We start from the raw sequence: 25670 nt of genomic DNA, 5'->3' as shown, positions 1-25670 counted from the left end.
CTGATGGGTTATCGGGTAAGTGGGAAGAGCAGCATGGCCGGATGTGGTTTCTGTTCCCATCAGGACCCAGAGAGACCACGGGGAGTTTTGTTGTCTTCCTAACTGCGGGAGGTCCAACATGCAGCAACTCGTCCTTCAGCCTGGAATGCTTGATGTGCCCCAGGCCACCAGCAAATGCAGGGAGGTCGTGGGCTCGAGACGTGTGGGGCCGTGTATCACTCTCCAAGGTCGCAGGCTCGCATCTGGCCTGGGGCTGTGTCTCGCTCTCTGAGGTCGCGGGCTTGCGTCTGGTGTGGGGCCGTGTGTCGCTCTCTGAGGTCGCAAGGTCGCGTCTGGTGTGGGGCCGTGTCTCGCTCTCTAAGGTCGCAGGCTCGCGTCTGGTGTGGGGCCGTGTCTCGCTCTCTGAGGTCGCAGGCTCACATATGTTGTGGGGCCGTGTCTCATTCTCCTGGCACGTTACCGAATTCTCCAAGGTGTTGCCTCATTTTCCCCAAGTTGAATAAGTATGATGTCGCCAACGTAGCAAACCAGCAGGATGCCCTGGGAGAGGCCCCATTTCCCGTAGACTACAGAAGGACAGACAGATGGCCGGCGTGGCCCTGAGTCAGGAGAGGAAGGACACAGTGCTTCCAGCTGGAAGGGACAGAGAAAGTGAGACCGGCCGCGTGGGCGTTTGCACATGAGGAAGCAGGAGCAGAGCGCGTCTGGGGCAGCCGCTGTAACTGTCATCGGAGTCCGTGTGTTCATGTTTACGGTAACACGCCGTCATCACTGCTGACCACCTGCTTTGCCTGGCCGGAGAGCTACGTGGATTAGGAATGTGGGATGAACCGCCATTCTCTCCAGTCCTTGTTGTGGCCCGGAGGCCAGGTTTCTCTTGTGCCAGGAGAAGGTGTTCTGAGGGTTTCCACAGGCTCCTCCTGACTGTGAGTCCAGCACCCAGTGTGGAGATGCCGCTGCTCAGTGAATACGTCTCCTCCGCTCTGTTCACCGCAGGCTGTGTCTAGAGCGAGCAGGCCGTGTGTGCGGTGCATTCAGGATGAGAGAAAGGCAGCTGCTGCCGGGCCCACCGGAGCCCCGTTCTGACGGGACCGTCGTGGGCTCGGGTTCCTGGGAGCTGGCCTCAGTTCACACCCAGCACCGATGCCACACGTCCTTCTATGGGAGTCAGCGGGGAGGCGGGCGGTACAAACGTTCCTCCCGGGGACTCTGTCCTGCATTCGAGGGCGAGCGGTCGTGAGTTGACTCGGTTCTGGAGGCTGATGGAAGCTCCGTGGCTCTGCTGTGAGAAGTCCCGTCTCTGTCCCATCAGAGCTCCGTAAAGTCAGACTCAGGAAGGTGAGGGGTTGCCGCATCTGTGGGTTGCTGTGGGATGGAAACCGCGCTGTCCAGGTGTGGCGACACCAGATCACCTCCCACGTCCCCTAAGCTGTCCTGCCTCCAGCCTCCAGAGCAGAGATGCTGAAGAAAGTTTTTTCCTTCTTTGAAACCGATTTATTCTCAAATTTCAGTTCATTCCGTAAGTTCTCGGTTCCCTCTCACAGTGGCCTCTGTTGGTGGAAGGCCAGCATCCCGACAGAAGGTGGCGTGGTTCGTCTGTGGTAATCCATGCTGTTTGTCCCTCTGTGCTGGGATTTCAGTCATACGAGTCACCAAGCAGTTATCCAAGGACGATGTCAAGGATCACATCAGCAAAGGAAATTTTAGATGATTTACCCCAAACAGTGCAAGTTGGCGCAGAAGAGGACTCTGAGTTGCAGTCGCCTGGCGTAAGATCCCGAATGGCTCAGGTATCGCGACACCGCGTGGCAGTGCCTCTTACCGTCACAGATATTCTCCTGGAGAGTACTCGCTAAGAATGGCTCTTATAGCGTAAGACGTGAAGTTGGCAGAGGCCGTGGCAGGTGATACAGGCCTGATTGTGGTCTTCACGGGAGAGAATCAATGGCTGAAATTTCTTACATTTGAGTTTTACATTTAAAGGAACTAAAGCGGTAGCCGTGTTTTTAAAAGGAAGGGTTTGAAATGAATAATCATGTGTTGTGTTTGTTTTTTTCGTCCCTTTTACTGGACGGAGTGATACCCGCTTCTCAGCCAAGATCTCAGGAGCAAGCCCAGCTGAGGCATGACCTCCATGTCATCGCAGCGTAAGCCGCCAGGTATTGTGGAACTGGGGCTGTTCTAAAAACGTGAGCTAGCCAGACACCTCATGGATACCTGGTCCATCCCCTCATTTCACACGGGAGGATTTTGAGGCGACCAGGGGCGCGGTGGCCTGTTTGTGTCCGTGCGGATGGACATGGAGGAGGAGCAAGGTTGCCTGGGCGCCAGGAGGTCCCACTGCTGTGCCAGTTGAGAGCCAGGGCCGGCGGTGAGCGGGGACACCGCGCTGCACGTGGCATGTTCCTGTGTCCGGCCAGCACAGTGCTAAGCAGAAGTCACGTGAAGGACACATTTATGGGCTGCCCCTCGTGAGGTCCTCAGGACTGCTTGATCAGGTCGAAGGACAAGAGCGTGCCACCGATTCCTGCAGGTCAAATGTGAGGAAGATGGGCCAGCGGGTCCTTGAGGCCCAGTGGATGCTCATGCCAGTGGACTGCACGGTGGACCGCACTGCTGCTCGCCCAGCCTGGGCTTCCGTGGATGAAGGAAGGACACGGAAGCCAGGAAGGAGGAGGAGAGCCGGGGCAGCGCAGGAAGTCCTCGTCCAGCTGGGGCTGCAGCCTTACCTGCACCCCCAGCCTGACCACGGCTTTGGCGCCATGCCTTCCCTGCAAGGCCCAGGTGGCAATCCTCGGCAGGTCCCCTGAGTGCGTCCCTGCAGTCTGGTTATTCCCCATGGATGCCAGTAAAGTACTAGAAACGTGTCCCGGGAAGCAAAGTAATGAACAGCAACCTGGCTCATCCCATGGGGGTTGCTGGACCGGCCTGTGGTTAAATTGAAGTGAAGACTCAACTGTTCTTCTTGTCAGGTGTGTAGACGTGTGCGCATGCATGTGGGCGCGTGTCTGCACGCCTGTCCGGGAGAAGTGAGGTTGGGGTGGCAGGGTGAGGCTTTGGCAATGTGACCGTGTGGACTTTCTGGCATTTTCCTCACTGTTGAGCCAGTTCTGATCACATCACATAAGAGGACCAGCGTTAACAGGAAGCAAACAGGGTCACTCTAACAAACCAACCCCAGCAGGAAGGAGGCCCCGGGCGGTAGAAAGGACCACAGCCCCGCGCATGTTCCCATTGGTAGACCCCGTCCGCTAGTCTCACGCTGCAGCCACTCTGATGCCCACAAACGTCTATGGCTTTGGGATTTGGGGAACCAGTGAGCTGGAAGAATCTATCTACTTAGGTGACAAAATGATCGATGCCCGTCCTGAACTGATGGATGACGTTTACTCTTGACCTTTTTTCTGACACTTCTCCATTATTAAAATGTTGCTCACTGACGTAATGTTTCCTTGGGAAAGACTTCATAATCACAAATCCCATAATAAATAGTGAATCACACTTAACAGCTTGTCCTTGGAGGTTCGGAGAACTAGGTTCAGATACTGTTATGACTCGGATGGTTTTCAGGAAACAGTCAGAAGGGGTCAGGGGGACACCCGTGTTCGTGTTTCTAATGCTTACCAAGCAAGCGCTTGCCTGGCGGTTGGTCTGCAGGGAATGCGAATGAGCGTCTTGCTTCATAAAAGACAGACCCACGGGGCACCTGGGTGGCGCAGTTGTTAAGCGTCTGCCTTCGGCTCAGGGCCTGATCCCGGTGTTCCGGGATCGAGTCCCACATCGGGCTCCTCTGCTGGGAGCCTGCTTCTTCCTCTCCCACTCCCCCTGCTTGTGCTCCCTCTCTCGCTGGCTGTCTCTCTCTGTCAAATAAATAAATAAAATCTTAAAAAAAAAAAAAGACCCATTCATGCTTCTCCTGGGGCTCTCTGGGCTGTGCGTGTCCCTGTGGGGTCAGCGCGTCAGAAAGGAAGACAGAGCGGTTTGTGACGCAGTCTCTGGCCTCCCTGCCCCAGCTTCCTTGCGTGGACGTCGTCGTGCAGGGCATTCTGTCCACTCTGCAGAAATGCCCTTTCTTGGCTGTGTGATGTGTTGGTCATGAAACTCCCACGCGAGGGCGCGTCAGCCAGCAGGAGGCCCGGCTGGAATTGGGCGGAGTGTCACGGTGAGAATCGGTGGAAACCGTTTTCCTGTCGTCTGAGAGAGAACACTGCCTAGGTGGGGGAAGTCGGCGGGCGTCGTGGGGCTTCCTTACTGACATCCACGAACTTGAAGAGTGTGGTCCACGGCCGATGGTGGAATTATGGAGGGTGCTCACTGATCGGTCGTGGTTTGTGGTCATGGACCGGGGCCTGATTGGTGTCGTGTGTTTGACAAACACTTCTGCTTCCTTCTGAGGTAGAACATGATAGCCTGTGTTCTATGATTGCTGTGGAAAATACCCGCCATCCTGCGTCCCTTGGAAGGAAGCCAAGCGTTGACAAGACACTGAGAGATTCCCTGCACCATCTTCATGTCCCCGAAAACCAGCCACGCTCCAGGTTCCGTCCAAACGCACAGCAGTGGGCCGGAACGGCCTGGAATCCCACCTGTAGCAGCCCTCTGCCCTCGCTGCCGCGTGCGTGGCCATCCCTCCAGGAGGTCTGCTGGGATTCAAGGCCCGTACACAGCAAACCATTTATCGTCAGGTCACCTGGGGGGCTCAGTCGGTGAAGCATCTGACTCTTGATTTCGGTTCAGGTTGTGATCTCAGGGTTGTGAGATCGAGCTGCACATCAGCTCTATGCTTAGCATGGAGTCTGCTTGAGATTCGTGCTCCCTCTCTCTGCCCCTCCTGCTCGTGCCCTCTCTTTAAAAGAACATTTGTTGTCCCATCTTGGGTTTTTGTATTGTTTATTTATGTCCATCAAAGTGTAGTTAACATACAGTGTAATGTAGTTTCAGGTGTAGAATATTCTGATGCAGCATCGCCCTACATCACCCGCTGCTCCTCACAGCAGGTGCGTCCGTCACCCCCATCACTGCTTCCCCTCCCCCGTCCCCCTCCTCTCTGGTGACGTCAGTGTGTTCTCTGTCATCAACAGCCTGTTTCCTGGTTTGTCGTCTCTCCCTCTGCTCGTTTGTTTTCTTTCTTAAATTCCACATGTGAGTGAGACCAGATAGTGTTTGTCTCTGACTTTTCTCAGCATAAGAACACCTGCTGTGTCCAAACTGCATTGTCTCCGTGCTGCCTGCTCACACTGATGTGGGGCCTTCGACTCCTCCTTGCTCCTCATTTGATCTGTTCAAGTCCAACCCATTCTTGGCAGACCCCGAGCAGCCTCTGCTCACTGGAGCAGAGCTGGGACATTCAGCTCTGGGGAGACCACTGTCAAGTCTATGTCCTGGCTGGTAGCCTCTGTGCACTCCCTCCATCTGAGGGATGGTCACATGCCTTTCTGCTTGTCTTTATTTATTTTTTTAAAAGATTTTATCTATTTATTTGCAGAGAGAGAGACAGCCAGTGAGAGAGGGAATGCAAGCAGGGGGAGTGGGAGAGGAAGAAGCAGGCTCCCAGCGGAGCAGGGAGTCCGATGTGGGGCTCGATCTCAGGACCCTGGGATCACGCCCTGAGCCAAAGGCAGATGCTTAATGACTGAGCCACCCAGGCGCCCCTCTGCTTGTCTTTAGATCAAAAACCTATTCTTCTTTAGGCTGCTTTGAGTGCCGCGACTTCCAAGATCCCTGCGACCCCTTGCCTGCTGGCGCTCTTCTGTTCCTTCCTGTTACCGCCACCCACCTGGCGATGGCGGCTGAGATGAGCATAGCCGTTCACATGGCTGGGCACTGCACACAACGGTTCCTTGTGCAGTCCGCAAGGCAGCTCTAGGACAGTGGGTGACGGGCCCGTCATGACAGGTGCGTGGCTGTTACACATCAGAACAGAACCAAACCCAGATTTTCTGAATTGTAAGTCATTTCTACTTTAATATACTCAGTGTACCCAGCTAAAGTATACCTGTATGATATTATTCAAATTGAGTTTATAAACCTCATGAAGTGCCCTTCGTCGATTAACTACAGAATACGCTGTTTGGTTTGCTTTGACACTTGGTGTGTAAATCTGGCATAAGTCGTAAGGGCCTGTACTGGGAATTGTCACCATGCTTCACACATTGTCTGCACCTCTGAGTCCCCATTACGTACGTGCACCCTGTCCTGCCTTCCACTCAGGGATTGTATGCAAATACAGGGAGAGCAGAAATCGTCCTGCCACATTATGTACCATCTACTCCTGTTATTTCAAGGATTATTTTAATGACGGGTAATGTATTAGAGTTCTGCTAGAGAAGCAGAGCCATGGAGGGAGATCCTGGATTTGTGTGCGTGTGTGTGAGACAGAGAGAACTCTGTAGGTTGGAGCTTCAGACTGGAAACCCTTAGCAGAATTTGTGGCTTTAGCTGATGGTGACAGTTTTTTCTTCCTCAAAGAAATCTCAAATTTTTTGTCTTAAATCCTTCAATTGATTAGATGAGGCCCACCCCCATTACGGAGGGTGACCTGCTCAACTCAAAGTCATGACTGTAGACAGCAGCCAGGTCTACCAAATACCTGCATGGCAACACCTCGCCCAGTGCTTGACTAGACAGCTGGGTGCCGCAGCCCAGCACACGGGCAGACAGAACTGTTGATGAACTGACTCTGACGGTGATTTAAAAATATGTAGAGGAAAAGAGTCACAGTTAAAAACAGGATTATCTTTGAGTGACACATGAAAGGATCTGCTCCTTTGAGTTATAATGAAAATATAATGTTATTAGGAATATAAACGTATGGAATAAACACAAATCATTATTGCATAGCTCTACATGTGGGGGAGGGCCCAGGGACTGCCCCTACAGCTCCGACATTCGGACTTCTGGCAGACGAGGCCAGAAACCCCGGGAGGAGCAGGAAGGTGAGGGTGGTGTCGGATCCCGGAGGCCAAGGGGAGTGGACCCAGCGCGGTGTCATCGCCTGTGCGAGTGTCTGAGAGGCCAGCGGAGGTGGACTGAAGACCAGCCTTTCAGCTTGGCGGTCAGGGGCGTGCTTGGGGGAGACTGAGAAGTGAGGGGGTGGAGGAGGGACAGACAGTCTTTCACAGCGTTTTTCTGCTGCGGCAGACATGTTGCAGCTGTGCGTACGGATGTGTGTGAAGGGAGGTCGGGGTGGGAGGTGGTCTGTTCCTGTTCTGAGGGCAGCAGGTCACCAGGCGGTGGGTTTGGGGGCTGCAGGCTGTGTGGATGGACTCACGGTCCGAGGGGCAGTGGCCTCCCTCTGCAGAGAGGGGAGGCAAGGCTGCTGTGTGCTGGGATGCGGGTCATGGTGGCCATGCAGACGTCTTATTTCTAGTGAATCACGACCTGTGACCCGCGAGGACCAGCTGTGGGGATAGGAGGCGATGCTGGGGGTTCAGCTGAGGGGAGAAGACCAGGAGGAAGGTCTCCTGAGGGAGCATGAATGAGAATGCCTCCTGACGCCCCAAAAGCCCACCCAAGAATAGTGGCCACAAGTGTGGCCTGAGGCTGATCAGCCATTGTTTTTCTCTAGATGTGCTGTCCCGCCCGGGTGCGGCTGGAGGGCACCTGCTTAGAGGGACACCCAGTACCGCGGCCAGGACTGGAGACCCCAGTGGGCATTGCTGGTGAAGAGGGAGGCATTCTCAGTCTCTGGGGGTGTGGGGCTATGGTGGGGGGAGCGTGAGGTCCTGTAAGGGAAAAGGCAAGAGGGTGGACATGAAGTCACGTCGGTGGGGAGCCCAGGGGCAGAGGGGGTCTCTCGGAGAGCCTGTAATAAGGGAGCATGGGAGTGCGGGAGAAGGGGCACGGACACGTGGGCCAGACTGGGCAGCTGGAGCAGGCCGTGAGGAACGGGCTTCTCACGGCACCGCCCAGCTGTAGGGCAAGAGCGCGAGGGACACAGAATGTGAGCGTGAAGCAGATGTTAACCGATGACAGTAGGCGTCTGGGAGCTTGGGAAGGGGCACACCTGGAAGCTGGGGACCTCGTGTGGGGACCAGTCCACAGCAGTGTCTGAAGTGAGTGTCTGAAAGATGCAGAGGCCACTGGGTGTGCTGGGAGCCCAGGCGCAGGGCTAAGCCAGTGTTTCCTGTCGTGTTGTGAACCATGCCTCCAGTGCATCCTTTAAACACAAGCTTCAGAGGGACCTCCCAAGGGCCTGGGGGCCAGGGACCCACGCCTGAGTCACTGGCCTCTTCCTGGGCCATGAAGCGATGACACATCAGCGAACGAACAGTCATAAGGGGCCAAGTAGGGAGACGGTGGAGCTTCATCTGGTTTTGGTAAGTAGTGACCCATGTGTGCTGGGTAGGCCTGAGGGTGTGATGAGCCACTGGACGCCGGCAGGGCGCACGGGCATCCTTGTGATTCCTGGAGCAAGTGACTCTTACTGCCCGTCTCCCCATTGCGTCCAGCACTTTATTCTCACGGGCGGATGGAGTTCGAGATGCTGAGAGTGGGTCATGGGGTTGTTTAGGTCACGGGCTGGTGGGTTGTGGTTGGTGTGGTCCGCATGCGCTCAGATGTTTGCAGGGACACGGGTAAGACTGGAGATCCTGTGAGAGGATTTCACAGGATTGACTCTGGGTCCCACGCAGCCTCTCGGTGGTCAGGCAGGTGTCATGTGGACGCGTGCGCCAGGCTCCCATGTGGAAGGAGCAATGAGAGAAGCTGTAAGCACAGAGTTCTGTTTGGGGATGACACAGCTACTTAGGGAGAATCGACTAACGTCCTGTTCTTCTGGGAAGCACAGTGCGGTTCCGTCACTGTCCAGGCAAAACACTTTTTGCAGACTCTTGAAACACCTGTCATGCATGCACCCACGGAGTGTGCGGTGTGGGCACTGGCCATGTGCAAGGGCAGTGGGACCCCATGCAGCGGTGCTCCCAGAGTTGGGGACAGATGCTGAGCTTTCCTTCCCCGCAGAGATAGTTTTTTTTTTTTTTTAATATTTTATTTATTTGTTTGATGGAGAGAGACAGCCAGTCAGAGAGGGAACACAAGCAGGGGGAGTGGGAGAGGAAGAAGCCGACCCCCAGGGGAGGAGCCTGATGTGGGGCTCGATCCCAGAACACCAGGATCAGGTCCTGAGCCAAAGGCAGAGGCTGAAGGACTGAGCCACCCAGGCGCCCCCCCCCCCGCCCCCCGCAGAGACATTTCATGCGTAGCAGTTCACCCTATGTGGTTTCCTCTCTGCCCAGAAGTCAGTGCGTCAGGGTCACCTCGCTAGCCCGCCTGATACCTGGTCCATCAGGTCATGGAGGCACCGGACGTGGCTGAGGCTCCCAGGTGGGGCAGATTTGGTGCCGGCTCCCACGGCCCCGCTGCAGGAACTGTGTGTGAGTTAGCTGCTGTCGGTGTCACTAAGTACAGGCGCTAATCATTTACAGTAAAGAGCTTCTCTGTTCCAAGTGTCCTGGTTCTAAGACGAGCTTAAGTGGGAGTACTCCCGGAGTAACCTTTCTTTTATTCCCTTACCTGCATGTGGACGACGCCGTCGAGAACTCACAGACAAACAGGCAGGATGTTTTACCAGCGGACGTGTGGCTGTGAGTGCCGCGTGCCAGGCAGTGGAGGGAAAGAGGCTTCCATGTGGCTCCCACCGCGCACACTCACGTTCTCGGTTTCTGTTGCGGGAGGACGTTCAAGGCGCCACGCACGTGCGTTTGGTCGTGAGCTCGGCTTCCATGAGAGGCACGTGCTGGACCACAGCTGTGAGCCCGTGACAAGCACGGGAGCCCGCTCCGAGCTGTGCGTGTGCGGCGACCCCGCCGACGGCCGGCGGGGGTCGGGTGGCCGTGGCCGGCGCAGCACGGCCAGAGGGGGTGGGGGGGGGGGTGCGTGCGGTGAAGCGGTACGGTGCTCGGAATTCGCTGAGCGGGGAGGGCGGCGAGGTGCGAGCGTGGGGAGGGTGGCACCGCGGGGGACAGTGTCGGTGCGGTCAGCCTCGGAGCGCGCTGGAGGACAGACGGGTCCTCGCTGCACACGCGGACACGCAGCAAGGTCGGACGTGTGACCCTGTTCGCGCGGTCGGGGGGGGGGGGGCGATCCGACTTGGGGGAGAGAAGGCCGGGGAGCTGACGGGCCGGCATGCGACTGTGCGTGAGCGTGCGCTTGCGTGAGAACGTGTACATGGGTGTACCTGTGTGATGCGCCTGTGAGCACGCGCAATGTGTGTGTGTGTGAGTGAGCATGCGCCTGTGTGCGTGCATGTACGTGTGTGAGTGAGCATGCGCCCGTGTGACGCGCCCTACCTGCGCATGCGCAGTCCCCGCGTGCGTGGCGGCACGGAGTGGTTTTCTCTGGGAGGCCTTGTGACTTGAGGTGAGTTTGCAAGACGTGGTGGAAAAGTGCTGACGTCGTGGCGCACTCGTCCTGCTCGTGTCCCGCCGCGGACGTGGACGGAGCGGTGGTGCTGTGGTGGGTGGTGTGAGGGGGCGGGCCGTTGGAGGTGGTCAGGGTTCAGTGAGGGCATGGGGGGTCCCCGAGGTGGGGTTGGTGTCCTTGCAAGGAGAGCCCGTGCAGCCTGTGCTGACGCCGTGCACAGGTCTGCGGACGCCGAGCGCCTCCCCGACATCGGGCCCCCGGCCCCTGACCTCAGGCTCCGGCCCGGGAGCTCCCCGCCCACCGGCTGATGACCAGCCCGGGTGTTTGAAGGGCTCGCGTGGCTTCGGTGAAGAGCCCGGGAGGAGGCACGCGAAGCCGAATCCTTCGAAAGGACGAGAGTTGACTTCCCTGTAGGATCTGAGGGCACAGCTGCGCACCGGAGGCTGGCATCAGCCCCGTTTTCCTGGTGGGGACGGAACACATGTGCCCCGGGGTCGGCAACACCCGCGGACAGGCGTGATTACAGATTCTAATTCGGTGCAGAAGTCAGCTCTTTGTGGCTCCGTGTGGCCTCAAGGCTGCAGTTGGGGTCTCCTCCGTGCACCTTTCGCTCTCCAGTGATTTGGGAGGCACTCATTGTCAGTGCTCCCGAACGTCTTGGAGCACGAGTTCGAACTGCACTAGATCTGGGAAGGTGCGCCATGAAGCCGAGCCTTCGCGGCCCACATGAGGGAGCCCAGAGCATGTCCGCGGGCACAGGAGGCGAAGGGACACCCGTCTTCCAGTAAAAATGCCCCATTGCTCCAGGCCAGGCACCGCACACTTCACTGTCACTCAGACAAAACCAGCGTGTCCACAGTGGTCTCCCCTCAGAGGGCCCAGCAAACCAGGCTCAAGAACAGATTCATGGAAAGGTGCCGTGGGTTCTTTGGGGGTCAGTCAGCCTGTAATAAATGGGTAAGAGGTTTTAATGCTTCAGACGTTACAGCTACATTTCATTTCCAGAAGGCTTCTGAAAGCTGTGCATCGTGTAACTGCTTCAGCTATTTCCGTGGGTGGGGTGTGTGTGTCTCATTTCGAGAAGAATGTGGAGCAGGCTCTCGGGAAGCGTATCCGCCTGCTGAGGTGGGGTCAGGGTCTGGGACTCTTGCTGTCCAGGGGGCACTCGCTCTTCAAAGTTTAAATCTACATAAGCTCAGGATGTGTCGGTTGCTTCCGTGCTGTCCCTTTCCTCGGAAGTGCTGTCTGGGATCCCACCCATATCCGGAGAGGAGAGACTGCTTAGGGCCGTGTGGCTGGTTGGGGTCTCTTGGGTCGGATGGAGAGAACCCAGTTGCACTGAGCTTCCCACAGGCGCATGGTGGGTCCCCGGCATCACGGTGACAGTCAGGTCCTGCTGCGTCCTGTCAGCGAGGAGAGGCTGGTGCGGACAGGTGGTTGCAGGCATAGGATGCTCCCAACATGCCTCCCGGGCTGGGAGCTGTGACCTCTCCCATGAGTTCCTTTGAGAAGCACGTCCGTTTCTGAGTTGGTGTACCGCGTGTTTGAAGGCGGGTTTGGGCTTCGTCCGTGATGGTGGGCCAACAGTGGCCCGTGTGTCCTGTGTGCACCCGCATCCAGACAGCGGGGGGACGAGGTGTCTGCTTGGAAGGCATGGCCTGGCGTTGGCGGCCTTGGCCACGTGTGTGATGGATGTGAGGCCACAGGATCATGTGGTTTAGTTCTTGAGAAGCAGAGGGTGGCAGGCGGGAGGCAGGAGGCTGTCAGTGCACCGCGGGGCGGCGGGTGGCGCGGGAGAAAGAGGAAGACCCCGGGGAGCGTGTCTGCAGTTTCACTGACTCCAGCCTGGAGTATTTGGGGGGAATTCAGGGCCTAGGTGCCTAAGTGTGAGGTCAAGGTCAAGAGGACATGGGCCATCGGCAGGCACAGTCCCTGGGGTGGAGATGCTGGCGTCCATGAGGACATGCACGGTGATGGAGGAGGGCGTGTGTGTGGTTCTCTGGGCCATGGAGGGGACGGCAGCAGGTGTCTGAGAAAGCTGTGACATCCATGTAAGAACCTAGGCCCAGGGTGATGGAAGCATAAGGAAATAGGAGCCCTGGGAGGGAAGAGTGGGGGGAGGGCTGTGCCGGAGACGGTGGGCTGGCTGCCCCGTCCTGACTGGACCCGACCGGAGCGTCTCGGCTGCACACCAGCTGGACTCTGGGGAATTCCAGTCCCCACTGGGCTCTGGAGTGGCAATGTCACGCTTGCTTCCACATGGTGAGTGCGGAGATGTGACGAGAGATGGAAGCCTGGTGATGGTGGAGTGACCAAATCCTGAATAATGTGACGCCCAGCAGAGAAGTGTGGGCACTTCAAAGGGACACCTGCTCATGTCTCCAGGATTAAAATCTCATTGAAACGCCAAAGTTCGTGCTTGTGGTCTCCTGTGTCTTCATTTCCCAGCTTGCCTGCTTTTGCCAATGTCTGAAAATTGGCCATTTGTGCCAGTAAACCAACTCCTCACCTGACGCGACTTTCTGGTAGATCTCTCTCGAGGGCACGCGAACCCGGTCTGTGGCTGAATGGTGGCGCGCCCCCACTGGTGTGTGAGCGTCCGTGGAGGTGGTGCTCTGGGGTCGTGTAGCTCGGGGTCTCAGTGTCTCAGGGGTAAATGCCAGCACAGAGTTGTTGAGAAACAGGCCAGGTGCATAGGAATCTTGTTTTTTAATTCTGGGTCTGGTCCTTTTGTGATGGTAAAGTAGCTGTTTTTTGTCACGTTGACAGGTGCATCTTTTGAGAAATGCCGGTGACGAAGTGACCATCACTGTTGAGTATCTCAGGGACGCGCCGTCATTTCTGAAGCTCCCGTTAGGTAAGGGGTGGCAAGACCTTCAGGGCCCTGGTGGCGTTTCCTGCTCCCCACGCTTTTATCCACACGGACGGCAGTGACTGACGGGTGTGACTCAGGGCCTGAGCCTATGCTCGGGGACAAAGGACACGGATAGACACCTCAGCCGTACACATCCCTGAGACCCCGAATTTTCACACAACCACAGGCCTTTCTGGGGATGGTGTCCTCAGACCGCTGTCTGTCAGTTGAGTAACTGTAAAGCTCCTCCTTCAGGTCGGCTCACTGGTCATGGTGACCTACACACCCGCACATACAGAGAAACTAAGTTTGCTCTTGAAACATCCATCTCGACCAGAGGAATTTATGCCGAGAAAGAGAGGAATGTAGTAAGTCCATGCTGTGAGGTGCCTGCCCCGCGCTCACACGGAGATTTATCGCGAGTCTGAGCTGTGATCCAGGTGTAAGTGATGAGTCGCTTATCTAGGAGGATGTTGTAATCCAAGGAGTCACTGTGACCTTTACTGACTTTACCCAGCCGCCATGTTTTTACAACATGAGTGAGGTTATCTTCCTTCCTGGGGTGGAGCGGGGGGTCGGGGTGCTGTCCTTGGCAGCCAGAAGGGGCAATAAGCACCTCTGTGCTCGCAGGGGCTGCGGCTCTGCTGGTGGCCCCTCGCGGTCAAGTCTCCGGCTCGGCGGGCGTGTCGAACACAGGGGTGGGCGCTGCCCTCCTGTCCCTTGCGTTAAAGAGCAGCCCTCGCCCTGGGCTCACCCCGTTTGCCTCTTTTCCTGTCCATCGTGGCACTGCTCCCCTGCGGTGGACCCTCAGTTGGCTGCTGTCCGCGGGCTTAGGTGCAGCTCTGGGCACATCTGTGGCAGGAGGGCCCGTGTTTGACAGAAGGGTCATTGAACTCATTCGGCTTTCTGCTTTCCCTCTCTGAGAACTTGGGCAGATGAGTTTCAGAAATTGCATTTTTTCCCATCAGACCCCTGGGGGTAACCTCACCGCTACTAACTGTTCTTGGGGAAACGGATATCCCTCCCATTGCTGTTCAAACACGTCAGTAAGATTTGCCGTGTGGCCTGCCTTCCTACAAGCCTGCACGTTGTGATTGGGGCGTTTGATGAGAGTGCTGAGGGTTTTGGGGTCAGGAGCACGGCCCGAGACACAGAAGGCAGTGTGCCCAGCAGTTTGAATGAGGAGGCAGGCTGACGTGGGCCGGTCCGCTTGGCCGCGGGTAACACAGCACCACTGCTGGGCGGCTTGAACAGCAGACGCTTCTCGCTCCAGGTTCTGGAGGCTGGACGTCTGGTGAGGGCCTCATTCATAGATGCCTCTCCTGGCTGTGTCCTCATGTGGGGAAGGAGCAAGGGAGCCCTCGGGGGCCTTTTATCAGGTGACCTTATCCCCTCCCACTGGCACCCAGTAGCTTCACATCGGGGGACTGGGGACACAGACGTTCAGTTCACAGCAGAGGTTTGGTTTGGGTGAAATACAGGGATTAGTGTAGGCAGGGGTAGGTGCAGCAGAAGCTTCCTCCCTTGACGGCAGGAGGGCTGCAGAACCATCTGTCCTCTTTCTTGTAAATCTCAGGCAGAATGTCCTAAAGAAATGTGGCTGCAGGAAGCTCATCACACACAGGGCTTAGTGGCTCCTGCTGCTCCGGGCCCCAGTTCAGACTCTGGGCAAGGGCTTCACGGTGATTCTTTGTGGACGAATGTAAAGGCCAGTGAGCATTGGGGCATGCGTGTGGATGTCACACATGTGGCATCGTGTTCATGGAAGGCGGTGCCTCCAGGTGATCTGTGTGTCCGTCTCTCTTTCAGTCTGTCTACCGTGCGTCTGTCCTGTTGGTGTCCTTGTGCATGGATAGAAAGCTTATCACGTGACGTTGAGGCAGAAGGCACGGGGTGACGGGTGGGAGCTGGCATGTTGACACTGAAGACAATCACGTGCCATGTCTTCTGGGGGTGGTGACTTCCGTGGCAGAGTGGGATGGGTGGGGTGTCCAGGCCACCTGTCATTAACATTACTGACAGCGCAGAATTCAAACCACCCCAGCAGCATCCTGAAGCCACGGTCAGAGAGGGATGCCCGACGCTGAAGCCTGCCAACAGGGAGCCACCCCAGGCCTGAGGTGGCCATGCCCCGTGGCCACGGGATAGTCGTGGAACTCTGACACGTTGGCTGGAGCTGCCGGAGGCTGTTTTGTTGAGAGATGCATCACTATGGTGCATGGCTAGCCGTCTTGTCACTTCCCCGGCGTTACTGCTGATGTCCCTGCACCGCCGGGCGGAGGCCCACCTGATCTGCGTGGTGAGCTCAGCGGGGCACGCGGGTCAGCATTCCTGTGAAGGTGCTCACAGTTCCCGTGAGGGAGCGGAGTCAGACGTGCCTGCCACCTGAGCCATGTGAGATCTGCCTCCCAGGCTTCCCACGTGGCAGGGACGTTGAATTCTGTATTCGTTCGGTGAATGTGTATTCTTCTCTTACCTGGTTCTTTATAATCTACAAGAGTTATAACCTTAGTATCCTAAAAAACTTAAGTGTAGTGGCCATAATCCTCCCCTAAATTCAGACAGTTTCCTCTGGTGAGGCCACGGGATGAAGGCAAACTCACTCTCGCCTGCTTGACCCTTGACCCTGCACTGGGTCATTGCTGGTGGAAGCCAGTCACACGCTGCAGTAGGAAATGAGCCTGGAACCTTCCATCCCGTGTCCTCCGCAGCTGCAGCGCTGTCCTCACGCACCGTCCGTGTCTGTATCCGGAACCTTCCATCCGTGTCCTTGGGCATTGTGGAGGGTGCAGGGAATTAGGGAGGCGTTGACTCTGCTCTCAAGTCCCTGGTGAGCCAGTATGGAGAGCCCGTGTGGAGTCGCTGAGAGGCAGACTCGGTGCTGGCCTGGGTGCAGCGCTGTGCAGTCAGCAGCTGGTCGAAAGAAAGAAGTGTGGTTGTCAGAGGCGAGCGAGCACCCTGGTGGGAGCAAAGGAGGACAGTGCGCATTTCCCCCGAGTTCTTGGGGCCGCGCGCTTCGCCGTGCACGTAGGAACGTGGTGTTCAGCTGGGAACGGTAGATCCTCACAGATTTTATGTGGACGTGAGAAGGATGCCACAGGGGTGTATTAGCGGCTGCCCCGTGTGTCACACGGCGTCAGGTGGGATTGGAGGCGGGACATCTGGCTGCAGAGCTCCTCGTAGCCCAGCACACTCGTTCCCGTCCATAGTGAGCAGGGCTGGTGGCTTCGGAATGACTGCACATGTGATGTTAGTCGATCGTGGTTTTAATCTTAGGCAGTAGATCAGGCACTAGGGCATCTCAAGGACCAGTGCCCACCGCTGTATTAATCAGGTGTCCATGATTTCAGGCTCACACACTCCTTTCCTGCAGGTGCTTGGGGGTCGGAGGAGGTGGGATGTTCATGTGACAACTGGCGGCCAGCTGTGACCGATCCCGCAGCTGTGCCATCCTCAGTGCCACCCCCACCTTAGGCGCCCGGACGGTCACACGCCAGGACCCTGGGTCTGCTCAGGGGTACACAGAGGTCTCCTTCGGGTAAAGCTGGGATGCTTCATGCTCGTGGCAGGGGACCTCACGTGGTCAGGTGTTGTCTTTGAGTGGCTTCACCACCAACGTGAATGGACTGAATGTCTGAGTCACGCAGGAGCTGCCCACACTCAGGTTGTGGCCAGAGCTATCCGCGATGGGGCTGTCCGAGAAGACGGCTTTGTGAAGCAGTTCTCACACAGGGGAGACAGCAGGAAAGCTTTCTCCTTTCGCTGGAGAGTTCGCTGTCAGCGCGAAGATCTGTGAATTCATCTTGGTTTTGTCGAGCTGTTGACAGGCTCTGGGCGTCCTGTCCAGTGTTTGAAGGGCCTGGAGGCGGGGGGTTCACCCCTTTACCGGAGCAGGTGCTCTGAGTGTGAGCCCTCTGTCCCGAGCGCCCCCAGCAGCCGCACGGAGAGCACTGCGTCAGCAGCATCAGCCACAGACTGCCTCTCGTTTGCTCCCTCTGTGAAATGATGATGGTGGGCAATAGTGCCCACCGCACAGCTTTGCATTTTGAGGGAGTAAACAAGACGTTTACAAGGCTCTTAGTTCAGTTTCCAAGAAATTATAAGGATGCTGATGACGGTGTGACCAAGGCAGGCTCGCTCTCTGCCTGTGGTCACCTCACACCAGGGACCTGCAGGGGCGTGGGCCCTGATGCTGGCGGGCAGGCCTGTTGGGGCATGGCGTGGCCAGGAGGCACAGAGACAGACCCACTCAGCTCTGCCCATTTTTTAATCATTCGGTGGCTCTAGCTTGGGAGCCTCAGTTTCTTCTTTTTCCAGAAAAGTCAGAAATCTGGATTTTTAAATGTGATGCCTTCATTTTTCTCAAACGAAACAGATTGAGGCGCCTGGGTGGCTCTGTCAGTTAAGCTTCTGACTCTTGGTTTTAGCTTAGGTCGTGATCTTGGGGTCCTGAGATCAAGCCCCACGTCAGGCTTTCTGCTTGGCGTGGAGTCTGCTTGAGATTCTCTCCCTGTGCCCCTCCCCGACTTGTTCTCTCTCTCTCCCCCTCCCCCTCCCTGTCAAAACAAACAGATTTGTAGGTCAGAGTCAGCTCCCCCTTGCCAGTGTGGTGCCTCCACCGAGTGGGGTTCATTCCCCTACCGCGGACTGCTGCAGGTGCCCATGGTGCCCCAGCGGGGGCGGCCTACATTCAGAAGGGGGAGGGTGGAGGTCACGGAGAAGAGAAACCCACAGCTCAGACCGGTGACTGACTGACCCCAGGTGAGGTGCGGGCGTTTCCCGGCCTGGACCTCTGCTCCTGGCTTGGTCAGAAGGTGTTTGTGTTTAAATACTCCTGTCCACAAACCTACCAGCTTCATCTCTGTGTTTTCCACTAATGCAGTTCACAGCACCATGATAGTCAGAAAATGTCAACCAGATAGTCATTTGAAGATTAAGAACAGAAAGTCAAGACTAGTGTTTAGAAAATCAGCTGACATGACGCTAGTGCTGGAAAGGACAGGGTAGGGTCCCTAGGAACAGCGCTGACAGCCCCCAGTGCCACGCGGGGCAGACTCTGGACCCCAGCGCTGCAGGTCAGGTGGCCAGTCATCTGCTGTCTGCCCCATTTTCTGTGTGAGGCCCAATCTGGGGGGGCCCGGCTGCAGGGCCCCAGGGCAAGGTAGGCGGGTGTTGGTGGCACAGCCTGTAACCGCCCACTCCCTGGAAGGGGCGGGCGTGGGGTCCTGGTGGCTGCCTGGTGCTTCAGGCAATCGCGGTCACTCTAGTCCAGGGCACCCCGCGCTCCGTCTGAGTGAACGTCTCTGGTTGTTCGCAGGGTCCCCGGGGCCAGCCAGCGACCACGGCAGCCGAGCCTGCTCTCCACTGTTTGACAGCGGCTTGCATTTGAACGGCAACCCCAGCAGCACAGTAAGTGCGGCTTCCCTTCCTCTAACCGTGCGGGGGTATCAGTCAGCACAGACGCCCAGGATGGACAGGTCACGCGTGGTGGCAGGTGCAGAGGACAGACGTAGGGCAGGATGGGGGATGCCGCTGGCTGGCGTTCGTTCCCACGTGGGACGCCTCGGCACCGCATTGTGGGATGTCGTACTCGTGGTTCGTTCTGTCTCTGGGTGGGCACGCTCAGCTCCAGGGCAGGTCTCACAGTCCTGCTCTGATTTGCCCGAGCGGCTGACCTTGTTTTCAGGATGCCTCTGTCAGGTTCACTCAAGAGGGACGCTGCACAGGGTTTGTTTGCAAATCAGTAGCACCCCCTTGAGCAAGTACGGTGCTGTGTACTTGCTGTGAGTGTCCATCATGCTCCAAGTCCCCTTCCCGCCCAGAGAACAGCAGCTGAGCCAGAGCAGGGCAGTGGCCTGGCCTCGGGCCCTGGCTGCAGGGGCCCAACCCCGCTCCCCACGCAGCCGGTCTGCTGCAGCCTCCTTCCAGGACGTGGGCTCCTTGTCCATGGGTGTCAGTGGACGCAAATCAGAATCCTGTAAGCAGTCTGAGAATGTTCTGTTGGAAATCATACCCAGTTGCACTCCTAACACCACGGGCTGCTGGGCCTGCAGTGGACACTGAGAACAAAGTCTGTGTTGAGACATATCGTTCTGAAAATAGCATCGTTTTTCGTTTTAACCTTTTAGTGTAGCTCTTGATATTTAAAGATTGCATTTGGCGTCTTTGTGAGCTGTGAAGCAGAATACTGACACAAAAGCCCGTGAACTCAATAATGAGAATATTGTCACTAGCTTTTTAATCCACGTGTCGTGCCTCTGTACCATTTCCTGGCCCTCCCGGAAGTTAGCCATCCTGAATCTCGTGCTGTCATCCCCTGAATAGAAGATAGCTTTATCTCTGTGTGTATGTGTATATATGTCTCTAAAAAGATACCGTTTCATTTTACTTTGAGCTTTACAAAATATTACTCTGCTATAGGCTTCTGCGAATTACTGTTAGGTTTTTAAGATCCACAAATGTTGTGGCGTATAGGCCTGGCGTTTCATTTGTCTGCTCGTTGCTGTGTCGTATTAATTCTGTGAATATACTACAACGTATTTATCGATTACTGATTGGCAGTGGACATTTGACTTGTTCTCTGGGCTTTTTCTCAGTGTGTTGTTGGAATCTGGGCTGCCACAGGCAGAGGCCAAGTTTGCAGGTGTTTGGTTTTCAAAGGAACACGGCCTTCTCTCCACACGCTTGCAAGCGTGCACCTGCCTCCCCTCCCAGCAACACTGGGGGTTCCTGCTGGCCCGTGGCTCCCGCACTGCTCGGTCTCTTTTGGGGCTTTAATGTTTTGAAATATAGTGTGTGTAAAATGGCTATTTTGCTGGGGATTTATTTTCATTTCTGCCATCACAGAGGAGGTCTGTTTGCTTTCTCCTCAGTGTTCACCTTTGGTTTCTCGTCTCTGGTGAAACGCTGTCCACCACGCTTGCATGTAGACACAAGGTTGTCTGTCTTTCCCTCTCTGACCCATCGGGATTCTTCACATGTGCTTGGAGCTAATACTCTGTTGGTTGTCGGTCACAAACCTCTCACGGTTTACAGCTAGTGTTTTTGTGGTACTTACATTATCTTCTGTAAATAGAAGTTAATTTCAACGCAGCTAAATGCGTCTACGTCTTCCTGGGTTTAGAATCCGGTTCAGAGAAACTTTTCTTATCTTTTGTTTGTAAAAGATACTTGTTTTTATTTTCTTCTAAATATTTTCTTGTTTGCTTTCCACTTTATGTCTCTAAGCGTATAGGATTCATTTTTGTAAAACATGTGAAAAGTAGGGATCAGATTCATTTTCTTGGATAACAACTTGTCATGATCTGTTTCCTTAGGGGCCGTTGTGCCACCTGGATCCTCAGCCACATGTCCTGGCCACGGGTTTACCGCTGAGCCTTGCTTGGACTCTCTTTGTCAGTGTCAAAACCAGTACCACACTTAATTACTGTGTGTTCATAATGCATTTTTATCTGCAGGCCAAAGCCGTACTGGAATCTCTTAATTCACTCTGTTCTTCCCATCCTCTCTCTCCCTGTTTTTTCTTGTGAATTTTTAAAACCTCTGATCAGATTCCACGAAGTCTTGGGATTTTTATTGTAACTGTATGAAATTTAGATCTGTAGAGGAGGTCATCTTTACTACTGCCAAAGGAATCTTAGGTTTTCTTTAATATTTTTCAATCAGGTTTATTTTTTTTCCTCTTGGATTAATTTCAACAGAATATAGTTCATTTTACCAACTTTTGGCTCCACAGATCAGCACAACACCAGTTTCTACTTACTTTTTTTCCCTTACTCCATTCATTTTATTTACATTTTTGTGCTTTCTTATTTCTTATGATCCAATCTGACAGTCTGTGCCCCTCGATGGAGTGTGTGGTGTTGACTGACGTGTATTCTAGCTTGTTTCTGATCACGGACTTTGAATTTTTATCGGTCCCCTTTTACTACTTCTTTTCTTCTTGATCTTCTTGATCTTTAAATTATTTTGGTTAAATTTTTTACATGTCTTTCTTCTAAAATTCTCCTCTGCAAGTTTGAAATATATATACTTCATTTCCATTTATTTAGAGCTCGCCCTTTAAATTTTGCCATATGTCTACTTTGTTTACAACATAGAAACATACAACGTCTTTCGTTCCTTCTGGAACGAGGCAAGGACCTTGTAACTCTCTCCCGACTTCCCTGCTGCCGCTCTGTGTTTGAAGCCACTTTCACCCCACCCAAGTCAGGAGTTGTAGGGTCGCCCCACATGGAGACGTTTGCAGCCTCCTGTCCTCATCAGGACTTCCTGCATTCAATGCTTTTATAGACTCAGCGTCCTTTCTCCTCAGGGGCTCTATGGGCGGCCAGTCTGTTTCAAGTTATTTTGAAACGGGTTATTTTCTCTAAACTTGAGCCTTTTTCCACTGTCTGTGGTTTCTAGTGTCAAAGCCAGGAAGTTTTCTCTCAATGTGGCTGCAGGTCCAGGGGCGTTTGCTCGGGCAGCTTCCAACGGTGGTGACCGGATACAGCCTCTTTTTTGTCTCTGATATTCGTGTTCTCTGAATCTGCGTCCTCATCATTCATGGGGGCACACGGCCCCACGTGGGCCTCCCTCCGGCCCCCACCCCGGGACTCGGATTGCGTGCCGGAGAGCCGCCTCCTGTCAGAGCTCTTACTTCTCCACATTTCCTTCTGTTTCTCATTGGGCTACCTTCTAGGAAACTTCCGAAGATGTTTATTTCATTATTTTTTTCAACTTTGTACAGTATCCTGGTTGAACCGTCTGCTGAGGCCTGTTTTTTTAAAACCATCAGGATCACGTTAATGCGATTCCCCTTAAATGAGAGTGTGTATAGAGCGTGGGACATATGCCCAGGAGTCTGTCAGGAAAGGTGGCGCAGTCTGTTGGAGACGGGGTGTGCACTTGAGAAGGGAGCAGACGGGGTCGGGGAGATCCTGCCCGCAGTCTCCCCAGCACCTCCCTCTCATGGCCTCTGGCTTGGTGGACACGATCCGCATGGTGGTGCAGGCACCATGAACGTGTGTCCTTGGCCTCCTCCTCATCCTTATCACAAAAGTGGGAAAGAGGGGTGCACAGCTTATCAGTGCTCTCTTGTCAAACAGTTCACCATCAAAACAAGATGTCAGAGTTGTTCGAAACACGTTACAGAGAATCTGCATCCCAGAGAGTCAGAAAATTGTCATTTTTAAAAGATACCAAGACTTAGAATCCTATAAAGATTTTAAAGACTGTTACTTGGTTTTCCAGGTGGAAACACTAATCATCCCATTAATAGTCCAGCAGCGGCTTGCTCCATGTTCTTCCCCGTTGGGCTTTCTCTTCCAAATGCGATTTATCTCTGTGATCATCCTTTGCACTCAACAGTGGATTAAGTCAAACACAGCAAAGTGGTCATGCATGTGTGGGTCGGAGAGTGAACAGACTCTGCCCTGCGCCACGTTGTATGGAAAGAAGTGAGTCGGACGTCCTCAGACTCTCAGGATTTAGACCGTTTCTGGCGGTGGCATTGTCAGAATTGCTCAGATCGCTTTCATCCTCCCAGGACTAAACCTGCTGAGCAAGAGATGGAGTTTGTTCAGAGCGGCTCTGCGGTCACAGGGTCCCTCAGGGCTGGTCCCGCTCTCACAGCCTGTGCCGCTGACCCCGCTGCATCCGCGGCCTGTCCGTGCGCAGGTGGCCGAGCCTCGCGGGACGCGTGCTTTCTCCTGTCCGCGATTACTGGAGGGGCTTCCTGTGCTGCCTTGTCTATATGACAACTTTTCTGTGTGTTTATTCTGAACTAAACTTTCAACCACCCCGCCCCCTTCCCAGACGTGACATTTCTGTCCCCCCCCCCCCCGCCACCCCATAAGACGAGATTGGCTCACGTGCTCTCTCCCAGCCCTGGGGTGTGCCTCACACAGTTTAAAATTCTGACTTCATCTGCTCGCTACACTATTTCTCTACCAGAAATCCTCACTGAATGTTTACAACAAAGAGTCTCATTCACGTTGATGTCATATATTTAGGTGATTTCTCTTCTGTCCCCTGACCTCCCACTCTCCTGCAAGCCCTACTGGCTCCCTGCATACCCGGTTATGCTCATGCAGCCCTTCAGAGAGGGCACAGAGCGGGCCGCTTCCTGACGCTTTCATGCCCAGGAAGGTTTCTGTTGTCCTGAGCGAGAGCGGGTGCTTTCCCTGTGTTCTCACTCGGGTTCTTGGGCGCCCACCTGACCCTGACACACCAGACCCTTGCCAGTCTCCTGTTGCACCTGTGGCAGAGGCAGAATAAGGCTGCTCTGAGTACTTCCCTTCATAAGAAAACCTTATAAAAAAGGAATATGGAGATGCAATTACAGAAAAATATCTGATAGGAAATACGTGGTCTTCCAAGTTACAGATTTCAAAAAAACAAAACAAAACAAAGACCTTAAAAAGACTGAGGTCATTGTAAAGAACTAAATGATTCAAGAAACGTCTAGGAAAAATACATCAAAACACAAAACGAAATGTTACAGAAACTATATGAGAACAGATAAAAACTAGTAAACAGTTGTAAAAAGGGAAGAGCAGACATAAGAAAAAATAATTAAACCAACAAAACAATTGAACAAATATTAAATAAACACATAAACAATGAAGTTTTCTGGGTGAAAGAACAGATGGGCTCCCAGGCAGAGATAATGGATGAGTGAATGATACTTAACTGTTTAATTAAAGGATGAGGCACATACAGGGACATATACAATTCAGAAGCAACAGCTCGAGGAATTTTAGAACACCCTGGTCAACCTGTAGCACATCACCAAATCTCAAAGCGACCCCTCCCCCGACAAGGAAAAGTAATCACTACTTTGACTTCAATCAACATAAATTAATTTTAAGTTTTTTGAATTTCAGATTGATGGAATGATACACTTTTGTCTGACTTTGTTGCCAATAATCAATATTAAAATCAACGAGAGAAATCATAGATCACTTACGAAAAATGACAATTTTATTGATAGCAGATTTCTCAACAATAACAAGGGAAAATGTATAATAGTCCAGTAACGTTTTCAAAACTATGGAGACAGAAATAACTGTTGATCTATCTTTGTGTTCCTCACAAAGCCGTCTCTTTAGAACAAGGTAAAAATACAGACTTGGTAACGTGAAGAGAATTTGAAAGACTATCACCAGCAGACTTCCACTAACAGAATTTCTAAGGAACATATTTCAGGAAGAGAAATTAAAGTGACCTCAGAAGGGCAGTTGATTAAAAGAGGCAAATATGTATGTGAATCTACACAAAGGTTTTCTGTGGAAAGTACTAGCAGCTAAAGAGAGCGGAGATGTAGACCAGTGAACACGGTGTGTAGGACTCGGAGCTGGAGGACCGGATAGAGAAGGTGCAGAAGTCCCTCTGTGGTTAGACTACTTCACAAATTAGTAAAACCACCAGTAAAACTAAAGATCAAAAGAAAAAGAGCAAATTGCAAAAAACCTCTTAATTAAAAATGCACAAAGAAAAAATAATAGAAAAATAAGGCAATGAAAGAGCCAAAGTAAGAAATTAAATATGAATATAAATATAGTAGTAATAAAATACATATAAATAGGCTTAATTTACTACTTAAGAGCCACAGATTATTTCAACCTATAAGATTGAAATCATATCAGGCATCTTTTCCAATCACAGTGGTATGAAACTAGAAATCCAGTACAAGAAGAAAACTGAAAATTTCACAAATATGTAGAGATTAAACCACATGCTGCTGAGCAACCAATGGGTCAGTGAAGAAATCAAAATAGAAATCCAAAAATGGCGTTAGACAAGTGAAAATGGAAATGCAGCATACCAAAGTGTATGGGATGCAGCCAGAGTAATTCTCAGAGGGACGTTGATGGTGATGAGTACCTGCATTAGGAGAAGAGGGAGCTCAGATAAACAATCAACATTATAACTCTGGGAACTAGAAACAGAACAGACGAAGCCCAAAGCTGGTAGAAGAAGGAAATAACAAAAACCAGGGTGGACATAAATGAAATAAAAACTAAACAGACAGTAGAAAAGATCAGCAAAACCAAGAGCTAGTTTTCTGAAAAGATAAACAAAATAGACAAAATTTTACCTAGACTCACCACGAAAAAAGAGAGGGCATTCAAAATAAAAGAAGAAATGACTGATGTTACAGAAATACAAAGGATCACAAGAATACTTTGAACAATAACATGCCAACAATCAGACGACCCAGCAGAAATGGAGACATTCCCAGAAATGTAAGACCGACCGGGGCTGAATTGTGAAGAAAGGGAAAATCTGAACCAGACCCTTTACTGGTGAGGAGACTGAATCAGTAAGCAAACCTCCCAACAGAGGAAAGTCCAGGGTCAGATTACTTCAACAGTGAATTCTTTAAAGAATTAACACCAGTCTTCTCAAACTCTCCTAAAAAAGTGAAGAGGAGGGGAGAATTCCAAACTCATTGTGCGAGGTCAGTATC

At 53.4% G+C, this 25670-nt stretch overlaps 1 protein-coding gene across 1 annotated transcript in view; it reads left to right on the top strand.

The window, feature by feature from the left end:
* SNTG2 (syntrophin gamma 2) overlaps positions 1-25670 on the top strand; it is a 200176-nt gene that overhangs the window by 73426 nt on the left and 101080 nt on the right. Inside the window, exons 7-8 of the mRNA XM_087863901.1 lie at positions 13132-13219; positions 18534-18625. Coding sequence (XP_087720027.1) covers positions 13132-13219; positions 18534-18625 — 180 coding nt within the window. The remainder of the gene's footprint in view (positions 1-13131; positions 13220-18533; positions 18626-25670) is intronic.

This window comes from Ursus americanus, chromosome 7, assembly GCF_024610735.1.
Source record: "Ursus americanus isolate L20-20 chromosome 7, mUrsAme1.1.p, whole genome shotgun sequence".
Classification (NCBI taxonomy): Eukaryota; Metazoa; Chordata; class Mammalia; order Carnivora; family Ursidae; genus Ursus; species Ursus americanus.
This window is presented reverse-complemented; position numbering and strand designations above follow the sequence as displayed.